Source organism: Rhododendron vialii, chromosome 2a, assembly GCF_030253575.1.
Source record: "Rhododendron vialii isolate Sample 1 chromosome 2a, ASM3025357v1".
Lineage (NCBI taxonomy): Eukaryota > Viridiplantae > Streptophyta > Magnoliopsida > Ericales > Ericaceae > Rhododendron > Rhododendron vialii.
In genome coordinates this window covers 1,029,519-1,051,800 of record NC_080558.1, presented here as the reverse complement: position 1 = coordinate 1,051,800, position 22,282 = coordinate 1,029,519, and the positions used below count along the sequence as shown (strand labels likewise).

General features: G+C 38.1%; 2 protein-coding genes and 1 long non-coding RNA gene across 6 annotated transcripts in view; 1 reads left to right on the top strand and 2 right to left on the bottom strand.

The window, feature by feature from the left end:
- Nucleotides 1-257: 257 nt before the first annotated feature.
- LOC131317686 (cullin-1) lies at nucleotides 258-8,395 on the bottom strand. 2 transcript variants are annotated; one of them, XM_058347245.1, is made up of 20 exons: nucleotides 8,209-8,395; nucleotides 7,221-7,397; nucleotides 7,035-7,134; nucleotides 4,996-5,181; nucleotides 4,837-4,884; nucleotides 4,545-4,748; nucleotides 4,375-4,452; nucleotides 4,092-4,181; nucleotides 3,915-3,995; nucleotides 3,727-3,789; nucleotides 2,978-3,013; nucleotides 2,809-2,895; nucleotides 2,580-2,729; nucleotides 2,443-2,498; nucleotides 2,188-2,308; nucleotides 1,685-1,846; nucleotides 1,423-1,566; nucleotides 1,113-1,331; nucleotides 842-1,009; nucleotides 258-745 (listed from the first exon to the last, which is right to left on the bottom strand). In XM_058347245.1, exons 2-20 carry the CDS (start codon nucleotides 7,358-7,360, stop codon nucleotides 644-646), a joined length of 2,235 nt encoding a protein of 744 aa, XP_058203228.1. In that variant the 5' UTR covers nucleotides 7,361-7,397; nucleotides 8,209-8,395; the 3' UTR covers nucleotides 258-643. The 2 variants fall into 2 exon arrangements, with proteins under 2 accessions (XP_058203228.1, XP_058203229.1); XM_058347246.1 differs by having other exon boundaries at nucleotides 7,221-7,391.
- Nucleotides 8,396-9,281: 886 nt separating this feature from the next.
- Nucleotides 9,282-22,282, bottom strand: part of LOC131317683 (cullin-1-like) — a 75,858-nt gene continuing 62,857 nt past the window's right edge. For both annotated transcript variants that reach the window (XM_058347244.1, XM_058347242.1), the window contains 2 exons: nucleotides 10,409-10,486; nucleotides 9,282-9,528 (listed from right to left, as the gene is read on the bottom strand). In XM_058347244.1, coding sequence (XP_058203227.1) covers nucleotides 9,424-9,528; nucleotides 10,409-10,486 — 183 coding nt within the window. In that variant the 3' untranslated portion in view covers nucleotides 9,282-9,423. The remainder of the gene's footprint in view (nucleotides 9,529-10,408; nucleotides 10,487-22,282) is intronic.
- On the top strand, nucleotides 16,438-21,436 carry LOC131317685 (uncharacterized). 2 transcript variants are annotated; one of them, XR_009197375.1, is made up of 3 exons: nucleotides 16,438-17,770; nucleotides 17,876-18,794; nucleotides 21,367-21,436. It is a non-coding gene; the product is annotated as an uncharacterized LOC131317685 (long non-coding RNA). The 2 variants fall into 2 exon arrangements; XR_009197374.1 differs by having other exon boundaries at nucleotides 17,837-18,794.

Genomic DNA, 22,282 nt, shown 5'->3' with positions numbered 1-22,282 from the left:
CAGAAATGGACACTTTGAATTTGAGTGTTAGACACGTGTCTGAAGAGTGTCGGTGTCCAACACTGGTACGTGACCTCCGACTAAGTACCTGTGCTACATAGCCGCGTATTATAGTCAACAATAACATCTACCCTCTAGAGTTATCCATAGTAATAGAAAACCAAGTCCGGCCAGAGTAACAGAAAGCAACAGTAGCAATTACTGATGTCACGAAAGTGAGAAACAAGAATCTAAGGAACCATGAAAGAGACAATACAAACTGGAAAGCTTGAACAGATTAAATTACGATCTCTCCATACAGACATGCAATCTGAAATCAGTGAAGAACAAAAGCATCAACACAGATGAGCGAATTGCAGTATGCGGACGGTAAAAAGCTGATGGTCTCATTTGCACTAAACACATTACATAAGTTACAAATCTTCCGACGGACAGGCAATTTTGTCCTCTTCTCCTCGCACGACTTCTAACTTGAGGGCAAAAGGTACAAGAGTTCTCTGGCTTCGGCAGTCATCAATTTAGGATCTTGACAGTGGCTTTATTTTTACAGCAATTTGGCCTCAACTTCACCACCATGACTTGATTCCCGCAACATTTGGTGCCATTTGAAGCATTGATCCAGCTCGACTGGGAAGTAGCCAAATCATGCTAGATACCTAAACAGATTAGGATTGTCCTTGTCTCTTTCCAGATAGTCCCGAGTGATCAAATCTTCAATCCTCTTCTTGATAGCTTTGAAGTCCGGCTGTGATCATTTTTGTAGTCATTATTATGTTGAAACTAAAGAAACAAATGGGCTAAGTAGACGATGAGTGTAAACAAAATAATTGCTCTAAGGTACCTTGAACATGCGGCCCAACTGCTCAACGCACTCCATAACCAACTGCTGGTGGCCTAAAACTTTCCGACTCTTCATGATACGCACAATTGAAGCATCAATAGCATACCTTCTGTCCTTATCGACATCTTCAATTACCTTTTTCTTCTCATCCACAGGAGGGAGAGGAATCTGCATTTCAAAGCAATTTTGCATCCCAATCGTACAATCACTCCAAGGAAAAAGATACCGACATGAGATACTGAGGTGAAAATGGAAACAACCGTCTTTATACCTTGATACGTCTCATCTTGTCGGTGAACTTGGAGTTGAACTCGAAGTGATCAGTAGGAGAGATAGTTTTGGTGTTTGGCTCTTTACTAAGAATTTTATATTTTGCACATGACAGGGAATGGAGCAGTCTAACAACATCGTCATCCGTCAAGTTTAACTGAGTCATGATTTCCTGATAACTCAATCTGTCCGAGGAGTTGAAGAGAAGCAGAGCAGAAGCCTGTACAAATGAAATGCTCAATCTCAAACCTCTACACTAAATTTCTAAAGACCATGCATCATATTACAAGTTACTTTTTCCAACAAAATACCTGGTAGGTAGTCACAATAAGCTCCATGGTTTTAGGCTCAAATTTTCCATTAATGTTACAAGTGCCCAATGAGTATATCCATGTAAGTTTTCTGTGCTTTGTTTTCGTTTGATAGAATTCTCTGAAAACTTCAACACACTTAACCTGAACAGAAAGTATAGAATAGAATACGTCCGTGAAGTTGTTCTCCAACACAGTATAACAAATCCACATCAAAGGATTCTAAATTTCTACTGCCTTGCGAAAAAAATCTACATGATACCATTTCCGCTGGGAGGTTGAGATCAAAAGATTTGTAACTTGGCCAAAAGCCAGTAGTCAGGACAGTAACGGTCAAGTCTATCCCTGGATTTGCATTTGGATTATTGCCAAGATACTCTTCAAAGTTGGTTTGATTTTCCCTCGCCAATGTCAAATCTGTGACCTGAAAAACAGAAAAGCAAGAAAAAGTTGTCTCCATCAGAATACCGAAGTACACTAAAGCATGACTTGTGAGTCACTGGGGCCCTGTTTTTTACCGGACTAATATTTTAATAGCGAAGAGTTCTACACTCCATGGATAAGAATCAGATAGGATTTATGTGGAGTTTATTACAAACATTGCTATTGCGTGTCCAATGCTTTGTGTATACATTATCAGATACATTTAATCCTAGCACAAAAGTTTCAACCAAATGTAGGACATGTGGTCCCTGAGATGTATAGCACAATCCGAGGACTTTATCCAGACGAACAAAGGAGTCCTAGAGGTTGCAGACAACTCACCATTCCCTCCATCTTTGAGGTGAACTGACCACCACACTGCTGCTTCAGCTTTGTGAGAATACTTCTCTCATGCTCATCATTGGCACTCTTGTCGAAAAGTAAGCGCCGAGCAAGCTTTTTTCTGCAAGCAGTTGCAACACAAAACCATAATATACTTCTATTCTCAACCATTTTACTCGGTAATGACTTTAACAGGCGCCTATAAAAAAATGACTTTAACAGTCCAACCAAATATTACGGAGGACATAATTTTACCTGTAGAATTCAGCAAACAGATCCTTATCGCTAATATAAGCAAGCAGCTTTACTACCTATAAAATTACAAGATATCCAATTTCAAACTTTCTGTACTCACCAATAAGTCAAACGCATGCTATGAGAAAACAGCATACCTTCTCTAGCGTTTCTTCGATGGCTTCATCGCTCAATTTCTCACTACCACCTTTCTTCAGAATATTATCACAAAACGTAGCCAGAAGTTCTGCACTTGAGCTTCCACCAACACCCTTATTGCAGAAGACTTCAAAAGCCTCCTTGAGTGCCTAGTCAAAAGAAGAGAGAAGTTGATGCAGGAATAATAGGATGAAAGCATGATCAAGGTGAGGTACTTTTGTAACAAACCTTGTGGAAAAGCGTATGGTTCATAAAACATTCGTTTACGTATGCCAGGTACTTGTCATGAAGCTCAATCACTTTTCTAACAAAAACCTGGGATCCCAACATCTTAGTCAGTTCTCACACCAAGAATCCACTGCCAAGTTCTAGAAACATAATGAGAACAAGACATTACCTGTTCCTGCAGGCCGACCACGTCTTTCTTGTCTGCCTGTAAAAAAGAGTTTCTTAGCATTAGAATCAAGGACTAATACCAAAGAGGTGGATTGAGGTATGAGTGAGTACCAAGTACATACGCCCTTTTTCCATCCAGAAAAGGCAAAGGGAAAAAATAAGGGAAATCAGGACCGAACACATAAGGGCAAGACCAGTCACGAAGGTTTTGCATGATCAGTAGCATTAAATTGACTTTACCAAAACAGAAATAATCATTCTACCCATCACAAATTGCACAGGCACACATAAACCTTCATAAAGGTTTGAGAAGGAAAGTGCTAACAGTTTACTACTTGACTTGGCAAGAAGGATGGAGCAGAATATACAAGATCATCCTTCTTCTGACAATGATGGATGTGAGGTAAAACAACTGCCATTTAATCTAGAAGAACAAGACCGTTCAAGGAATAATTGTACACAGTCCATATATAGCCGGATATTCCTTGATAAAATCTTTGTTCAGTGAAGAGATGGCTAAAATAGATAACTATAATTCCAATTTGTGACACTCATGATCATTTAGACACCTTAGACAAAAGTTGCGTACATAGCTTTCATATTTAACTTGCTTCTGCACAAATGTATAAATAAGGTGTTATAGCCAGTTTTAAATAAAAAATTGTGACGTCAGTATTAGCTTTCTGCAATGGACCTGCTGGGAAGAAAATTGCAATAAGACTAATCTGTGAACCAATCAAGAACACCCACCTTCTTATTGCTAGCTGCATCTTCTGCTTGTTTAACCAAGGCTGTACCTTCAGCAGTAACATGCTGCATAAAGAACCCCAGGAAACATTTCAAAATTTACACAAAACTAAAAATAAAAGTAACAGTGGTTCTGTGCAATAGGATTTTTAGAGCAATGAACAAAAGAGCGCAAGTTAGGGACAACAAACCTGTTTAAAAATACTAGAAACAGGATCTAAGCCTTTAGGTATTTTAGAAAAGAGCCTATACATCCTAGACAAATCCTCGACCTACAAAAGATGAGAACAAGGTAAATAATACACCAATTAATCTTTATTATACTGGACAGCAAAATGGCTTGAACAATAGCATAATCCAAGTGGTACCTTGTCGTCCCTAAGCAACGCATGACATCCGGAGTGCTCCTTCTCAAGCAATTGGGTGGCATAAACGGACAACAACTCATGTTGGACTTTCTAGAGAAAGGCCAAAAACAAAATAAGGTATATCTTTGAAGTTAGTTTCGAAAAAAGAAAGGTTATGTGAAAATAATATATTTTGCTTGATGATAAGCAATACAGTATATTAACAAAACATCACCCAATCTCTAGAATAACTTCCCAAAATGAAGGCACACTCATATAATGTTTGCCATGAGAAAGAACAAACCTCGAGCAACTTTGACTCACTACTTGAATGTAGGTAATGAGAAACCCTGTCCTTCTCTCGCTTCAAACACTCCTCCGCCTGGAATTCCAAAAGGATGATTAAAAATCACATATGACTATACAACAAATATTCTGAACCTAACGAAGGAAAAAGAAAATGTTGATGTTTACTTTTAACATATAATCAGGACAGGAATCTTCCAAGATCCAGTTTGAAGCCTTCCGGGAATAATAAGCAGCTGTATCTTTGAGCATAGCAGCTTCAAAGTCATTCTCATAAGAATCCATCAGCCCCATTCCGATCTCAACAAAGATATCCAATACATTCTTTAACAAAGCCCGGTCAATCTGCTCTCCCTCACGCTCTTGATCAATCTGGTTAAAAGATACCATTGGTCAACCTTTGAGTAAGAAACACACAAAAAAGAACAGTTGATGTAATGGTTCGGAGCCTCTGACATACCAGAGATATTACAGCATCCCTTACTTTCCCATTTAACTCCAGGTAGACCTGAAACCAAAATAACAAGATAATGATGCAGAAGGTAAGTCCAATTTGAAGATTAAAACTAACAAGGGAAACAAAGATAACAATACACCGGTTAGAAACAAGAATGAATACCAGATCGCGGAAGCAAGTCAGTCCAACTTCGTGAAGGGCCGGAAGTGACCTCCGAGCGATGAAGTAGCGATCAAGATAATGAAAGAATCGAGAAAGCCACCTGACCATCACTTTATGATTTGACCACCTCTTCACAAGTTCTCTCAACATGAACTCATCATGCTTCTCTCTTAAAGAAGGCAATACCTAAACCGGGCAGCCAACAAAAGAATCAATACCCATAGAGCTTGCAAAAAACTACCCTATCAGTTTAACATGGCCAAAACTTTAATTTGTGTGAAGTTAATAATCTAATTGGGTTATAGTAAAGCCATAAAGGTGGATCTGAATTATAACCTAAATGCACATGGCCTTCTTCAATTTTGGCCATCCGCAACAGCTTTTCTGATACATCATGACAGCTATTAACCCTTGTGCAGACTAATAATTTTACAAACTAACCACAAACTGCGAAAATGGATAGTTATCAAAGAACAAAAAAGACAGCCTGGTCACCATGACAAGGACTGCTGTGCAGGTGAGGAAGAATAAAGACTAAGAAAAGAAAAAAAGGGAAAAAAAAACTCCAAAAGAAGATTGTTAGTGCCATTGCGATGCTCCAAAATTGGGTTATTATTCAAGAGAAATGCAGTATGCATTTGAAGGCCATCCCACATCGGTGCGAAGTGAAACGAGTTGCACCTCTGGTAAGTATAAAAACCTTACCAGGATAACGGAAGGCAATGAGAACGTGGCTTCTTCCCTTGTGGGGCCCGAAGGAATGACAATGTGCAATTCTTGTCATAAAATGCCAGCTTTGGCATTAAAGTGCTAGTAGTTAATGCTGCTAAGTTTAAAATTTTTCCTGTCCGGTTCGACTGGCCCGTCACTGATTCTTCCGGTTGGCCGGTTAGTTTCAACTAAGGAGTCGGGTTTTCCAATTTTAGCGGGTTTTCAGGTGATCTAGACTTGAGCATGGCCGGTCGACGGTTCAATTGGTCTGTCCGGTCCCGTTTTTAGAACATTGGGTGAAGGTGAGTGTGTTTGAAGAGGGAAGGTGTCTTTCATCGAACAAGGGGTCAGACCTTACATCTATTGTTGTTATCTTATTCATATATTTTCCCCCTTCCCCCTTCCCCCTCCCCTCCTCCTTCTTGGTTAACTCTTTTCTGTTCACTGCTTTCTTATTGCTCGGTGAGATGAGTGCTTATGAACAAATCTCCTCGTCCTTCTTTCAGAGACGTTGGTTGGGTGAGGTGGCCTGATTTTGAGGGAATTTGTTCGTGTGGACAGATATCTGTGGGGTTTTCCTTGATGGATTGGTTAACGGCATTTCTTTCGGGGAGGGTGAGTGTCTGTATGTGGAGGGGGAGGGGGATTGGATGGTGAGTGTAATTGGAGAGGGAGGGTGAGAGTGAACGTGTTTGGTAGGGGAGGATGATCAGTAATGCGTGGGTAGACCTTCGCTTGGAGAGTTGGTGCTTGCTTGACTCTCATTTTTGCCGAACAAGGGGTCAAACCTTGGGGGCGACTCGGGACAACTTTTGTCTTCCCTCTCGATTTGATTGTCGGGTGGATCTCTCTTCGGATTGGTGATTTCTTTGTAGTTGGCTGGTGGGGGGTCGCTCGTTTTTTCCAAGCCTTCAGGTTGTTTTTGTATCTCTCTGAGGTATGCCTCTTGTATTTATGTACTTACCTTTTATTTGTATAAGTCGTTTACTAATAAACAACAACGGTATAGTGATAACATAAACTTTTTCTTACAATATCGCTATTTATTGCAACTAACAATGTAAAAGGGACGGTCCATTCTGGCCCTGCCATGGGAAGAAACTAATTCAACAATAAAAAAAAGTTGGAAGCACATTTGCCGCATGACTTTGGGCCTGTCTGCCTGATCAAGGGATCAGGCATAGATAGGTTAGATCAAGCAATCATTCCATAGAATGCCATGCTAAAAACTGTGGTATATGCATGCCTTTGTTGTCAGTGTCTTTCTTTTGTGGCAACTATAGATCCTATAAATGAAACATTTCTTACAGTAGAAGTTACTTTCTTACCGTAGAAGTAATGTATTCTTCGAAAGACTCCCGGTACTTATCATACAGCTGCTGCGAGTAATCGTGAGGGGGCTTTTGAGTGCACATATTGTAGATGGTTCTGTATAAACAGTTAAGGAGAAGCCAATCGCAGTAACAAAAATCATTTGTCATAAAATCAAATTAAAATAGGAGACTAAAGGATACGTGTAGAGCATCATGTAATCCTCCGAACTGAACTGTGGCTCCGGCTGTCCCTCTAGAATGTTCTTCAGTTTTGTAATCCCTTTCTGCATAAACTCCCATCCCTGGTCCAAGTCTATAGTCTTCCGCTCATTCATCGTCATCTTGCCGTGCTCTAATCTCCGGCTTCAAACCCTGAATCTATAAATCACGCTTACATTTCAAAATATAAACACTGAAATATCATTCTAATAGTGTGGCCAATAACTTAATTCCTAATTAAATTAAGTTACCAAACATCAACTGCCAGCAGAAACCCTAACACGAGCCAGTCCTCTTCTCGGAACTAATTTCCCAATCAATTTAGATTTCTTGCCTATAACAACCATTTAAAAAGAATCTCACGCTGAGAAATTCGCCATAACACCTAAATTATCAATTTCTTTGTTGTTACCCGGGTGTTTGGGCCAGCTACCAATCCTGGGCCCTAAATTATCAATTTTTGCTGTAAACAATACTGAGAAAACTCTCAGACCCATCTAAAACGTACGCGCACTTTACTTTGGTGGAAAATAAGTTCTGATTAGAGGAATGGGCCGTAATCTTTCCCAAGTTCCCCGCTAAAAAAACCACGAACCTTAAACAATACAAATAAAAGCATCATCAAATGGCAGCATAACCCTATCATCAAGTGATAAAAATCAAAACTTGAAAACCAAAAACCCTAAAAAGACCTAAGTTCACAATCCCGTCAATCGAACTTGTTGACCAAAAGATGCAAACCAAGGGCTCAAAGTTAGAATTTTTTGACGATCGCCAACCCAAAAAATCAAAATTACGAATTGAACGACCTGAAATAAAAAGATAATTAGAACTAGAATTTGATCAGAGCTAACAAATCGGGAACTTTTTTTTTTTTCAGTCAAACGGAAATTCAAATCGGGAACTGCTATACATAGAAAGAACCCAATTACAGATGTGTATGCGTGTGCAGAGAGAGAGAGAGAGAGACCTGATTAGCCAAATGAAGCTTCGTTTAATTGGAGGCAGCGTAATTGATTGATTGATTGAGGAAGAGAACGAGCTCCGACAAAGCATTGATGGCCGGGTGGGGAGAGAGAAAGAGAGATGGGGTGAGATGTGAATCACTCTCTCTCCTCTTTCTCTCTTTTCGGCCTCCTATTGTGCTTTTTCTTGTATTTCTGAAAAATGCCCCGGATTTTTATGGTATTTTAGGTAGTGTCCCATGTTGTTTGTTGGTACAAAACTACGTATGCAACTGCCGCAGACCAAACCTAGGCGTATTTTTTTACGGGATGTGACCATTGCAGTCTCGATTCTCGAAGACATGATGTTGGCGCTATTTGATTTGGGTTTCGAGGAAGATTTTTAAAAGTAATGAACATAGATAAATAGTTATAAAAAACTTATCGAGTACCCGGGAAATTTTTTTTTTTTTTGAACGGCACTTGCGCTGGGGTTTTGAGGTGCACGGGGGTTTTGAGACACTAAACGAACAGGACAAGTCTAAAAATGCCAATTTTTTACAAGTAGTTCTGAATTATCACCACACAGTGTTCCAGTCCCGTTCACAATCAATAGTTTTTCCTTTTGTGACTTGGTAGATAAAAATGTAAGTCAAGGAAGTCATTCATGACAGATATTATTAACATAGACTTAGTAGACAAATTTGAGTCAGGGGAGTCAATCTTTCATTAATAAGTCATGTGCTCAATCAAGCTTTTTTTATTTAACTAGCACTGCTTTAGTTGGTCACCCTTGAACATTCTTCGATGAGTGGCCAAGAGGTAAAATACTGTCGAAGAAAATAATTGAGATCAGTTTCTCATACATGGTCATCTCTCCACTCATAGTTGACTCTAATTTTTCAGGGGCCTACATCAAAAATTAAAGATTGGCACTTTCTTTGTTTTAGACTATTATAAAGGGTATAAAAATAGGAGGAGGCTTAAAGAAAAAAGTTTTGGGAACCTAAAATGCCTGCACCTTGAGTTTTGGGAGCCTAAAGTACCCCCTCTTCAATCAACTAAACCACAAAAGAAAGAAACAAAGAGGCAACCAAAATGACATAAATTACATGTATATATAACACATCACATGTTGCAGTCATTTAGTACATACATTAGTTTCAATGTAAGCAATCCTTCACTCACATGAACAATTCTCACTCTCACTTATTACATGGTAAAAAAGAAAGGAAAAGATGCTAGCTTACAGAAATGCTCTCATTAGTTGAAGAAGCTTCACTCTCAACCTGTTTTTTCTCCTCAAGCTCTGTTGCATATAAAGAGAGCAACTCATGTTCCACAACCTGCGTTCGAAACAAGAATTGAGACTGAAAAATTATGCGGTCGAACAAATGACTTTTGGATAGTTCATGTTTGGAAACCGGATAAAAAAGTTAAAATCTGTAGGCTACAAGCTAGTGTATCGACCATCTCTTGAATCTGTAACGACTGTCGAGAGCAATACAAACAGTTTAGGTCACATGTTTCGTGATTGAGACTGAAAAATTATGCGGTCGAACAAATGACTTTTGGATAGTTCATGTTTGGAAACCGGATAAAAAAGTTAAAATCTGTAGGCTACAAGCTAGTGTATCGACCATCTCTTGAATCCGTAACGACTGTCGAGAGCAATACAAACAGTTTAGGTCACATGTTTGGTGGAAATAACAAGTTCTTAAAAAGAAGATGTCGCTTCACTTATTTAGGATTTTACATGATAAAAGTTGAGAAAGGAAGAGTGTTTCTCATAACAAGTCATTGGTGGGATTAAGCATTCTCATATCGAATCTATATCGTTAGTATGGGCTTCAGATGCAAATCTTGAACATCTCACGTAAATTTCTTTTGATTCGCCAATTTTTCAGTTTCAATAACGAGAAAACAGAAATGTCGCGAGTCGTAACACTAATCACTGTATAGAAATTAAGAAATAGTGAAGGTCAATCCTACTATGTCAGACAAAACCGGAAAACAACTGATAGATTACGAGCGAAAGTGGAAAAACAGAGAGATACATCCTAGTATTTCAGGGGTAAGGCAAAAACTGGAAGCTAAATTTTGAGCTCTGTATGAAATAACATGCAGCGGTTTCATCCTCCTGTGGTTTATACATAAAAGAAAAAGAGTAAATGCAAAAAGACACATCCTTGTATTTCTTGAAAGAAGTTTTGAAGCTGTAAATACCTCCAACAACTTGTGTTGGCTTCTGCTTTGCAAGTAACTCGAAACCCTGTCTCTCTCCTGCTTCATACATTCTTCAACCTAAATATCCAACACACAAATAAGATGCTGCCTGTTTGGTGTCCTTGGAAAGAAAGTTTCGAGAACACTATTCAGTATCTCGTTTTGAAAACAAAAACAACTATCGTTCTCATACCATTTTCATTCTCGTTTGGATTTAGTTTCAATATCCAAAAACATATCTTCGGGATTTAGCTACATATATGGTCGTTTAGTTTCTCTGGAAAACAGGTTTCGAAAATTGTTAGCAAAACAAGTTAACCAGTACATAGAACACTAGAAGGAGCCTTAAGCATGTAATCTTTGTAAGAAAGGCTCGCAATCCAGATTGAGGCTTTGTGGCGTCTTTAAGCATAGCTTCTTCAAAGTCCTTTCCATAATACTTCGTTGACCCCTCTCCAATCTCCACATAGATATCAAAAACATTCTTCACTAGTGCTTGATCAATATGCTCCTTTAAGTTCTCGATCAATCTAAAAACAATAAATGTCATGTCTTCAAAAACATTCACCAACGGCACAACAAAATGCGTTTGGGTTCTAGGACGACAAATGCACATAAAAAAATGACACCTTAGATGCACAATTACCCTTTTTCTGAGTGCATGTGGGAAGTCGAAGAGAGAAATCAAAGCCTCCTTAGGTCTATATTAACTTCAAAAAAGCTCTTTTCAGGTTCTAACAAAGAAAGAGAATCTGTTCCAATCAAGGAAACTTACAGGATCTGTTTGGATTGTGGATTTGTTGAGGAATTTAGGGAGCAAAAGAAAAGAAAAGAATAACATGAACCGAAGGAGCTAAGTACATCTTTGGTTTTCCGATCATTTCTTGTGCAAAAGAACCTCCACGAAGAATTAGATAGAAATCACACAACAATAAAACAAGCACAGCTGAAGTTGTAGCTAATTGCAATCACAACAGCTGAAGTGATAGCTAAAAGTGAACTTACTATTCAAATCAGTTAGGAGAATTCACAAACAAAACATACCATAGATAGTACAACATCCCTCACTTGATCATTCATATCGCCATAAACCTAAAGATGAGTCGCGTCGAAATTTGTCAGCATTATTTGACCTGAAAATCAAGCTATAATAAAAAATGACGACATTGCTTCATCCAAAATGGGAGTTGCTTACGAACCAGTTCATAAAAGGTCAAGAAGCTAGTTGCATTCAGCGTTGGAAGTTTGCGAACACCAATAAAGTATCGATCAAGATGATGAAAAAACCTTGCAAGCCATCTAGTCAAATCTTTATACGTGTTCCATCTTTTGACCAGTTCTTGCAACAAATTCACATCATTCTTTTCCCTCAAGAATGGCAATACCTGACAATTAGTGTAAAACAGACAAATTCCATGTCATATCCTTCCAAATGAGGAATATGTATATAGAAACCTCATTAGTATCTAACTGACCTTGGCTGTGACATAATCTTCAAATGTCTTCTGGTATCTGTCATATAACTTTTGACATTCACGGCCAATCTTCTTGTGTCTGTCGTTTAACTTTTGACATTCAGGGCCAGCAGGGTGCGGTTGACACATTTTGTACACTCCTCTGATTAAGTATGAGTTAAGATTTTGTGGGAGCATGCCAGAGAATAATATGGGCAGATAAATGTGCCAGTGATGTTAGGTCCTAGGTTCCACTTAGCATAATCCGAGAATCTCGTTTGACAAACATAATTGAGTTGTAATTCTATTGTATTGAATATGTCCAAAGCTTCCATGTCTTTGCCATTTTGAGAACAAGCACCGATCACTGACGTCCAAGACACTAATTCAAGTCTATCCCTTTGTCCTTGAATTGCATAAATACCATCCATGCCTCATCGACAAAGCCGTTTCTCAAAAGCCCATCAACGAATGCACTGCAAGCGCCTATATCTAACACGTCCATTTCATCAAACGCTTTGTGACATCTGCGAACTACACCCACACTTCCCCTACATATCGATTAGGGTGCTAACAATGCATTTACCTGATTCCATTCCCATCTTGATAACATACCATTGAATTTGACTACCCAAAATAAAACCCTCCAAATCCCCCACTGCAGGAAGAACACTTGATATACCAGTCACATTAGGCTTCAAACCTCGCGAATGCATCTTCGAAATGTCAACACTCATTCCAAATAACATCCACCCTGATTGAATCCCACCATCATCCCATTACAAGATACCACATTCGGTTTGATCCCTTTATCCTCCATATGCTCAAAGACCTTTTTGCCTCACTTACATGTCCTAGTGGCTGTTGGCTAGTCGAGCATACCCCGAAACTAAAGCACTCCAAGCAACCACGTCTGGTTCAGACATTGCATCGAGCAGTGTACGGGCATCCTTTGATTCACTGCACATTTGACACAGATACTAACCAAGGACGACTGAACAAAGGGATATGAATCGAGCCCGGAGTACGCAATGCCATGAACTTGCCGTCCAGCTTTGACGTCAGATAGAGAGCAGTGCGTGCCTTGACCGCCGTGGGGAGGATACAGCCATCGGGGGGAAGGCCAAGGCCTTGATATCGCATTTGTGAAATTCAACTGAGAACTGATATGAAATTATGGGTAGTCCTGTGGTACACACCCCTTATTAAGGGGTGTACCGTACGCATCATGATTTTAAACTTTTGGATTTCAAAGTAAATAATCCGGATCACCCATTTATTAAACCAATTAATAAAATAAAAAAATGGCTTAGCAGGTAACGGGTTGTTCTCTCTTCATTGACTTTCTCTCCCTCTCCCTCATGTGTAAAATACTACAAATTATATAACATAACCACAATTGTTATGACAACACAAAAAATTAACACTTTTTTACCACAATGTGTCGTACCAAAAGAAATCGATCAAAAGATACTAGATACAAGACCAAAATATCATTGCACAATCAATAATTATTATACCCAAACAAAATACATGTTTAAAATATCACAAATTAAATATTGTATAACTTAACATCCTAACAGTCCTCATCGATCATTTTAAAAATACACTCACTAACGACATTTAAATTTTACAGTCAATTTATATTTGGTATGAAACCTAGTCCTCTATTGTAGTTGAATGTAATGTAGTCATGCGACTGTGACACAATAATGACGATTAAATCCGTTGAATTTTTTATGTTTGTTGATTAAGTCATCTACGTAATTTTTTGTCTCAATCAAGTTTAGGAAACTCCATCATCGGCACGCAAATTGAATAATAGAATGATATTTTCCATCTAATTAAGTGTCTAGCTATAAGCCATCAACTTCATTCTTGATACGAATGACCTAATTAATATTATGTAAAAGATAGACGATTTTGATAAAATAAAATAAATAATAAAATAAACACCTTACGTGGGGTTCAGATGGAGCAATATTATATTTTAATGTTGTATTGAAATTGAACGATGAGATTTGTTGAAGTATGAAACTTTAAGGACTAATTATGTGATTTATTCTAAAAAATAATAACATTGTTTTAAAAAAAAATAGGAACGAAGGGTTTAAGACTTGAACCTAGATCTTTTAGATAAATGTCAAACTCCAACACCTTATCACTATGGTACACAATTGAGAATTTGTAATTCTAAAGGCTATTGATTATATAATATTTTCTTGTATGTAAGGGCGTTATTTTCAGGCTAAAAATTTGAGAAGACAGAGACCTCAAATGCCTCTGTCCTAATGATGGGCCTGCACTTGTAGATCATATTATAGCTATGTCATTGGTGTAAATCAAAATGTCGATTATAATAATTTTTTTTGAAAGAAAATACAATGACAATAAATTTACAAAATTATTTAGATTTTACTTCTACGGCCTAGTTTCAAGGACCACCATTAAATTTGGATTGGTACGCATGGGGTGAAGGTTTGACACCGATCCATGCGTTAAATATATAGTGCCAATTGTTAAGTGCACCGCCCTAAATATTGATAAGATTGGGTATTAATATAATTAATTTCACCAATTACAAAAAGGGGAGTAATTTTCACACTCTATTTTTTGATATTCACACTTATTTTTTTGTACTCCATTTTAGTGTTGAAAGTGTATGCATTTGAGACAGTTGGATAATTATTTTTTCGTGACCTCTCATTTTTTCACAAAGAAATTTTGATTTTTTGAATTAAATTTTGTAGAAAAAGAATTTGATTTAGACTAATATTTTGAGAGGAAATTGTAGTTGTATTCGAAAATTTGGGTATAGTACTTACTTTTTGGATGAAAATTTTGTGCAAACACTTCATTTTTAGTTTAAATTATTGAGGTATTGTGTAGGGACAAATAAGAATTTGAAAAATTAGTGTAGAGGGAATCGAAAATTAAGACAATATGGTGAAAATTTTAAAATTTGAAAAAATAATGTGGCGGGAATTGAAAATAATTAGTGGTATTGTATTTTGTCAATTATAACTATCGTTTACTGAACATTCCGATTGAATTTTTTTTATACGACACATTGTAGGTATGAAAATGCCAATTTATGGTGTTGTCATAACAAATTTGGTTATATTACTGAATTTGTGGTATGATATTTTACTAATAATAACTATCGTTAACTGAGCATTTCAATTGAATTTTTTTATACGATATGTTGTGGGTATGAAAACGTTAATTTATGGTGTTGTTATAAAAAATTTGTTTATATTACTGAATTTGAGGTATGATATTTTGTTGATTATAACTATCGTTAATTGAACATTCTGATTGAATTTTTTTATACGACACGTTGTGGATATGAAAACGTCAATTTATGGTGTTGTCATAACAAATTTGGTTATATTACTAAATTTGTGGTATTTTAGATATGTGTTATTACGGAATATTTTAATTAATTTCCTTTGGTACGACACATTGTGGTAAGAAAACGTCAATTTATGGTATTGTCATAACAATTATGGTTTGTTATAAAATTTGTGGTATTTAAATATGTTTTCTTTTGATATGACACGTTGTGTTAAGAAAATGACAATTTTAGGTGTTGTCATAATAATTGTGGTTATTTTCTAAAATTTGTGGCATTTTACAAATATTTTTGGCTTGGGTATAACAATTGTTGATTCTGGTACGACATATTTTGATTTTGTTACGAAATATTATACGAGTCAAAAAAATTTTGTACGATTCATTGTGGTAAGATAATGCCAATTTATGGTGTTGTTATAACATTTGTGGTAACATTATTTAATTTTTGATATTGTACGCATATATTTGGTTAGGGTACAAGTATTATGGATTTCAGTACGAATAATTATGGTTACATAATAACAATATTTTTTAATTATGGGTAACCTGCTAATGACCTGTTCAACAGGTAAATTTTAATGTACAAGTCGTAACTAGAATCATAAATATGCATTAGAAAACCAAAAATTGGCATAATGAAAATCACAAATTGTCATAATTTAGACATACGGTATACCCTGTGTAACATAGCTTCCTCCTGAAATTATGGAGTTTCTGTGAAACCATGGCTCAAGGGAGTGAATCGAGGAGGAAAACCTATGAACACAAAATAAAACTATTACTTATATACGTTCTGAGGAAACCGTGTTCCTGAACGCGAGTTTCGTGTTGGCAAAACCTCGCGTGTTGAACATGCACCATGATGAAATCGTGTTCAGGAAAAACGGTATTAAAAAAGCCCATAAAACATAAAGCGGGAGTATGAAACGCGAGTTCTACTTCTCATTTTCAACCTGCGGAGTGACAAGAAGTAGACTTCTCTCCCTTTTTGGCAATTTTCATTCTTATTTAGGAACTAATTTAATGATCCGATTCGTCCACATTGTAGAAACTGTAGATTACAATGGTTATGTAAAATATCAAGTCGATCGAGTGCTTAATGTATTTAATCGGAGAAGATATATTTCAAAAAAAAAGACAAAAATTGAGCTGAGCACACTTGATCACAACCCTTATAGAAGTAGGAGGCTTCTCGGCTGTTTTTGGCGATTTTCGACCTTACTTTGAAATGAATTTGATGATCCGATTCGTCCACATCGTATAACTTGTTAATTAAAATGGTTTTGTAGAATATCAAGTCTATCGAGTACCTAATGGTATTAATCGAAGAAGATATGTCTCGGAAGAAAATGAAAAAAAGAAAGCTGCGCGCACTTGATTACATCCTGAAAGACCGTTTTTCTCTCATAGGCTTTTGGTCGTAGTTCGTTATCACAGTTGCAAATCCATCGTCTCTCTCTCTCTCACACCCTTCTCTCTCTACAGACCCGACCCACATCTGAAGCCAAGAATGTCAGGTAGAATCTTATACTACAGCTTTGCAGGTTTCGATTTTGTATGGATTAGCATTGTTAGAAATTGATGCAAGGTTTATGCCTCCCACCTGTTTGACATTTTGCCTTTTGAAGGAAGCCGGTTTTCAGCCTATGGTTTTTTTGAATTCTTGATTCCAAAATAAGCAGCACGATCGGGATCCATAGCTTTGAACCCATTCTTTCATCTGAAGTTTCCTGGGCAATTGAGGTTCAGATGACTTCAAACTTCACGGATGAATTATTTCATCTGAAGACAGTGTAAGTGTGCGCTTGCGCTTTTGCGTGTTGATTAAGTTAAGACTTAAAATCGGATGATCTTGTAGCATTCCAGATAAATTAAAGGTGGCATTGCTTGGAAGAAAAGTAATAGGTCAGCCTGCCATTGATTGCACATACCAGGTCGAGGTCTGTACCAGTGCAAACGCCCAACAAGCTAGCTCTGACAATGGGGACATTTCTGGAAGAAAGACCTTGAGGTATGGTAGGCAATTCATTACTTGGATAAGCTTGGGTGAGCATGCTAAATTGTTAATGTCGATGGTTTATATGAAACTAGGATAGTGTAGTGGTTTTGGGGAACTGTAGGAGTTGAAAGGAGAGGTAGCTTGTTGGAACGTCTACAACAGATGCAGAAATGAAAAAATGGTGGTTATGGAGGATAAGAGAGAGAAGCTTTTGTCTTCAAGCGTGTGATACATGGACTCTTCATACACACGACATGTATGGGTATAGTATATGGATTCTTTCATAAAGAGACATTCAGGAGGCGACTAGTTGCTTATGGCGAAGCTTCTAGAAGTCCGACCACTAAGGATCCTCTTCTGTTTAGGTACTCCAAATGCATGATTTTGAAGGCGAAGGTGCTGATGAGAGTCCTGAAGTTCATGATTTAGGTACTCCAAATGTAAACCAAAACAGCAGGAACCGTAATGAATTTAGCACTTGCTCAGGAAATGGAAAAGAGAGTTTCGTAGACGATGTCACATTAAATCTGAAAAACGAGCCTTGTACTGCTGGTAAGAGCATTTTCTGTTTTTCCTTAGATGATTTATTTTCTTCCTTCTCTAAGGTTAAAGTTTCAGGCACTCTTGTCAATCAATTTGTTGATGTTTCTGGTAAAGAAAATGGTGCAAGTGAGCCTGGTCAGGAGATATAGAGATTGATGAAAGCAAGTCAGGTCAACCTTGGGTTCTAGGGCTTACTGAAGGGGAATATTTAGATCTTTCTATTGAAGAGTGTCTCAGAGCTCTTGTAACCGTAGTTGGCATTGCCAATGAAGGAAACTCTATCCGTTCTGTTCTGAAGTAACAATCTTGGGATTTTTGTATGTTAATTTGTTAAATTGCTTACTCATTCCATCCCCTTTTGTTAGTCCGTGTTTCCATTTGGGATGTCCCAAAATGCCTGTCCATTTGGAAACGTAAGATTTAGTTCGAAAATATTGTAAGTTGTAATTCTTCCAAGAATGGTTAAAGGGGGGTAATATTGGCATTAAGCACTCTTTTTTTTCCGGATTTGACTGCATTAAATACATGTTCCCTTAAGAATTGAACTCCTGGAAGCGATCAACGGAAGGGAACTGCGGTTGTATTATTGTAGAAATGTAAGAAAGAAGATTGGTCCTTTTTCTGTCTTTTCATGTTGAGAGTTTTGCAGGATCGCTTGGATGCTGCAAATGCTCTTAAAAAGCAAATGTTGGCAGAGGCACAATTGGCGCATCAAAGACGAGAGTGCAACTTAATTCCACTCCTCTTCTTTTACGGGAAATGATGCTGAAATAAAGCAAAACTATGCTGCAGCAGAGAGCAGCCAAAGCCCATTGACTGGTGTCGATAACAGTATGTACGATCCGGCCGTAACCACTACAGCAAAAGAAGAGCCTTTTATTGGGGTGGATAGGATCCTGGTGGATTAGCCTTGCATGTAACATGTTTTGTAATATTATATACATGTGGCTTCTTAGAAGAGTTGAATCTTGGGCTCCATTTACTTGTCAAGAAATCAGAGCAGGAATATTGTCCTCTAGAAAATTTTAGTGAAGTGTGTTAGAAGTGTTTATTAGAGAAAGTGGGTTTGTCCCACATCGTCTATCTTATGTATGTGTAACTCTCCAGTGTAATATAAATAAAGGTATATGTGTAAGGGTTCATTAACACCCTATACACTTTTCCTCATCTCTAATAACATGGTATCAAAGCCTAACCTTAACCCTAATCCTAAACCACCACAATCCTAATACACCACCATCTTAACCTTAGTCCTAAACCATACCCTAGCCTCTGCCTTAACCCTAACCCTAATCCTAGTTCACGATTACTGTTAATCGCGTACTGTTCACGATTACTGTTCACCGCATACTGTTCACGATTACTGTTCATCGCATACTGTTCACGATTAACGTGTACTGTTCACCGACGTTACTGTTCCCGACGTTACTGTTCATCGCCTTTACAGTTATTGTTCATCCCTGTTTCGGCGACCATCTTCATCACCAGGCCCTGTTTTCTCGTCTTTGCAATTTCCGTTGATGTTTCTCTCATTCTGGTAACTATTTTCTATACTGTTCTTGTCAAGTATCTCCGTCATGTGGTGGACTAGTGGTTGTGAAGAATATATTATGTTGGGGTTGTTGATATTGGGTATCTATCCAGCCTGGTGACTAGTTCGATGTTAGTCTATTAGTTGATTTTGTTGATCAGTAGTTATCGGTATTTTGCTTTGGTTGCGTACTGGTTATTTGCTAGTTATTGGTTGTTACCCCTCCATTGTTCGATATCCGACTCGTGAGAATCGTCGTCCCCCGGCAAAATATGATTTTTCTAATCTCTCTAGCACTTCTCATCCTATTTCTCGGTTTCTCTCTTATGCTCATCTCTCTCCATCCCTTCGTGCTTTCACTACTACTGTTTCCTCCGTTTTTGTTCCTAAAACTGTTCAAGAGGCATTATCTCGGTCTGAGTGGCGGATAGCTATGGTGGATGAAATGTCTGCTCTTCATACTAATGGCACATGGGAGTTGGTTACTCTTCCTGCTGGGAAATCTACTGTTGGCTGTCGTTGGGTTTATACTGTCAAGTATCTACCTGATAGCACTATTGCGCGTCACAAAGCTCGCCTAGTTGCTAAAGGCTACACCCAAACTTATGGTATTGATTATTCCGAAATGTTCTCTCCTGTTGCCAAGCTTGGCTCTGTGCGAATTCTTATTTCTCTTGCCGCCACTCTTGGCTGGCCGTTGTATCAGCTTGATGTCAAAAATGCCTTTCTCCATGGCGATCTCCAGGAGGAAGTCTATATGGAGCAACCACCTGGGTTTGTTGCTCAGGGGGAGCATCATAAGGTATGTCGTCTTCGCAAGGCACTTTATGGACTTAAGCAATCTCCTCGAGCGTGGTTTGGCAAGTTTAGTGAGGCTATTTTGAGATTTGGCATGCATCGAAGTCAATCAGATCATTCTGTGTTTTCCCTTATGTCGGCTCGAGGGAAAGTATTGCTCATTGTCTATGTAGATGACATTATTATTACTGGAGATGATCAGAAAGGGATTGGTGAGTTGAAACAGTTCTTACATAGTCAGTTTCACACTAAAGACTTGGGTAAGTTACGATATTTCTTGGGTATTGAGGTAGCAAGGTCAAAGGATGGGATTAGTTTGTCCCAGAGGAAATATGTGTTGGATATTCTAGAGGAGACAGGTTTGCTCGGAGCCAAACCTGTGGAGACTCCAATGGATCCTAATGTCAAACTTTGCGTTGATCAGGGGGAGGAATTTTCTCATCCAGACCAATATCGTCGCTTGGTTGATAAGTTGAATTATCTTACCAATACACGTCCTGATATCTCATTTGCTGTTAGTATGGTGAGTCAGTTTATGTCTGCTCCTCGTCTTCCACATTGGGAAGCTTGTATTCGTATTGTGAAGTATCTTAAGGCTCATCCTGGACGTGGTTTATTTTACCGTTCCAATGGTCATTTGCGTGTTGAGGCATTTACTGATGCAGATTGGGCAGGGTCACCTTCTGATAGACGTTCAACAACTGGTTACTGTACATTTGTTGGTGGCAACTTAGTTACTTGGAAAAGTAAGAAACAGACTGTTGTTGCAAGGTCTAGTGCAGAAGCAGAGTATCGTGCCATGGCTCATACTACATGTGAAGTTGTTTGGTTGAGATCATTTCTTGAGGAGCTGGAATTTCGGGTGCAGTTACCCATTCCTATGTATTGTGACAATCAGGCAGCAATACATATCGCTTCGAACCCTGTGTTTCATGAGAGAACCAAACATATTGAGGTAGATTGTCATATCGTTCGAGAGAAGGTTGATGCTGGTGTGTTGGCTATGCCTTTTGTGTCCACAGGTGCTCAGATAGCAGATGTTTTTACTAAATCACTGTTTAAACCTCGTTTAGAATTTTTATGTAACAAACTGGGAATTTGTGATATCTATTCTCCAGCTTGAGGGGGAGTGTTAGAAGTGTTTATTAGAGAAAGTGGGTTTGTCCCACATCGTCTATCTTATGTATGTGTAACTCTCCAGAGTAATATAAATAAAGGTATATGTGTAAGGGTTCATTAACACCCTATACACTTTTTCTCATCTCTAATAACAAAGTGAAATTAAAGGAAAACGAAATGTATTTTCTTTTGTGCGTTCATTTGATAAGAAGAAATTTTGTGAGAAAGTTGAAAAATAAAAGTTTAATTGTTGTTTGAAATTAATTTAAAAGATTATCACACAAACTTGTGTTTTCGAAGGACAAGTTCTGAGGAAAACGAAACATAATATTGACATTAAAGATATGCAGATTTGTAACTAAAGTGTTCAAAGTTCCTTTGGCAATGTTATGAGCTTCCACCACAGTTTGCCTAGGAACCTTTGTTTCAGTAACATGATCAAAAGTAGCGGCAAGAGCAATAAAATCCTTAAAAACACATTCTGCAAAACACAGCAAGCATGAGATCTTTAATGCCTGAAGCTACTTCACTTGCATCAGTTAAAATATGCACACGACGGCAATTCTTGGAACTTGCCCATCTTATCAAGGCTTGAAGCGCAGCAATCCCTCCTACCATAGTAGCAGAAGATGCACAACCCAAACTAGTACCCTTTCGATCCAACCCAAACTCTTCTGTCAAAGCAGACCAAGCAGCAATTCCTTGACACCTGCCGGCCTTCCAAGCACCGTCCCCTACAATTTTGCAGCAACGAAAATCTCCTTGTTCCTGACCAAAACACACATGTAGCTCACCACCACTCATGTCCCTCTTAACCCCATGGGTGTTATAGAATCTAGCAAGACACACCAATAGAGATCGAACCGATTCCAGACAGGCACCCACCGAAATAGATTCCCCATCACAAACATTCTATTCCTGTTAAATGCAAACGGATTCTTTATTAATCTCTGAATCAGATTCCTCGGAGATCCACTTACCAAACCATTCAGAAAAGGTTGAAGGAGTACCGACTGTAAAATCCAGCCCCAAGTAGAAGCTCTCCAAACTCTTCTAGCACTATCACAAGAAGA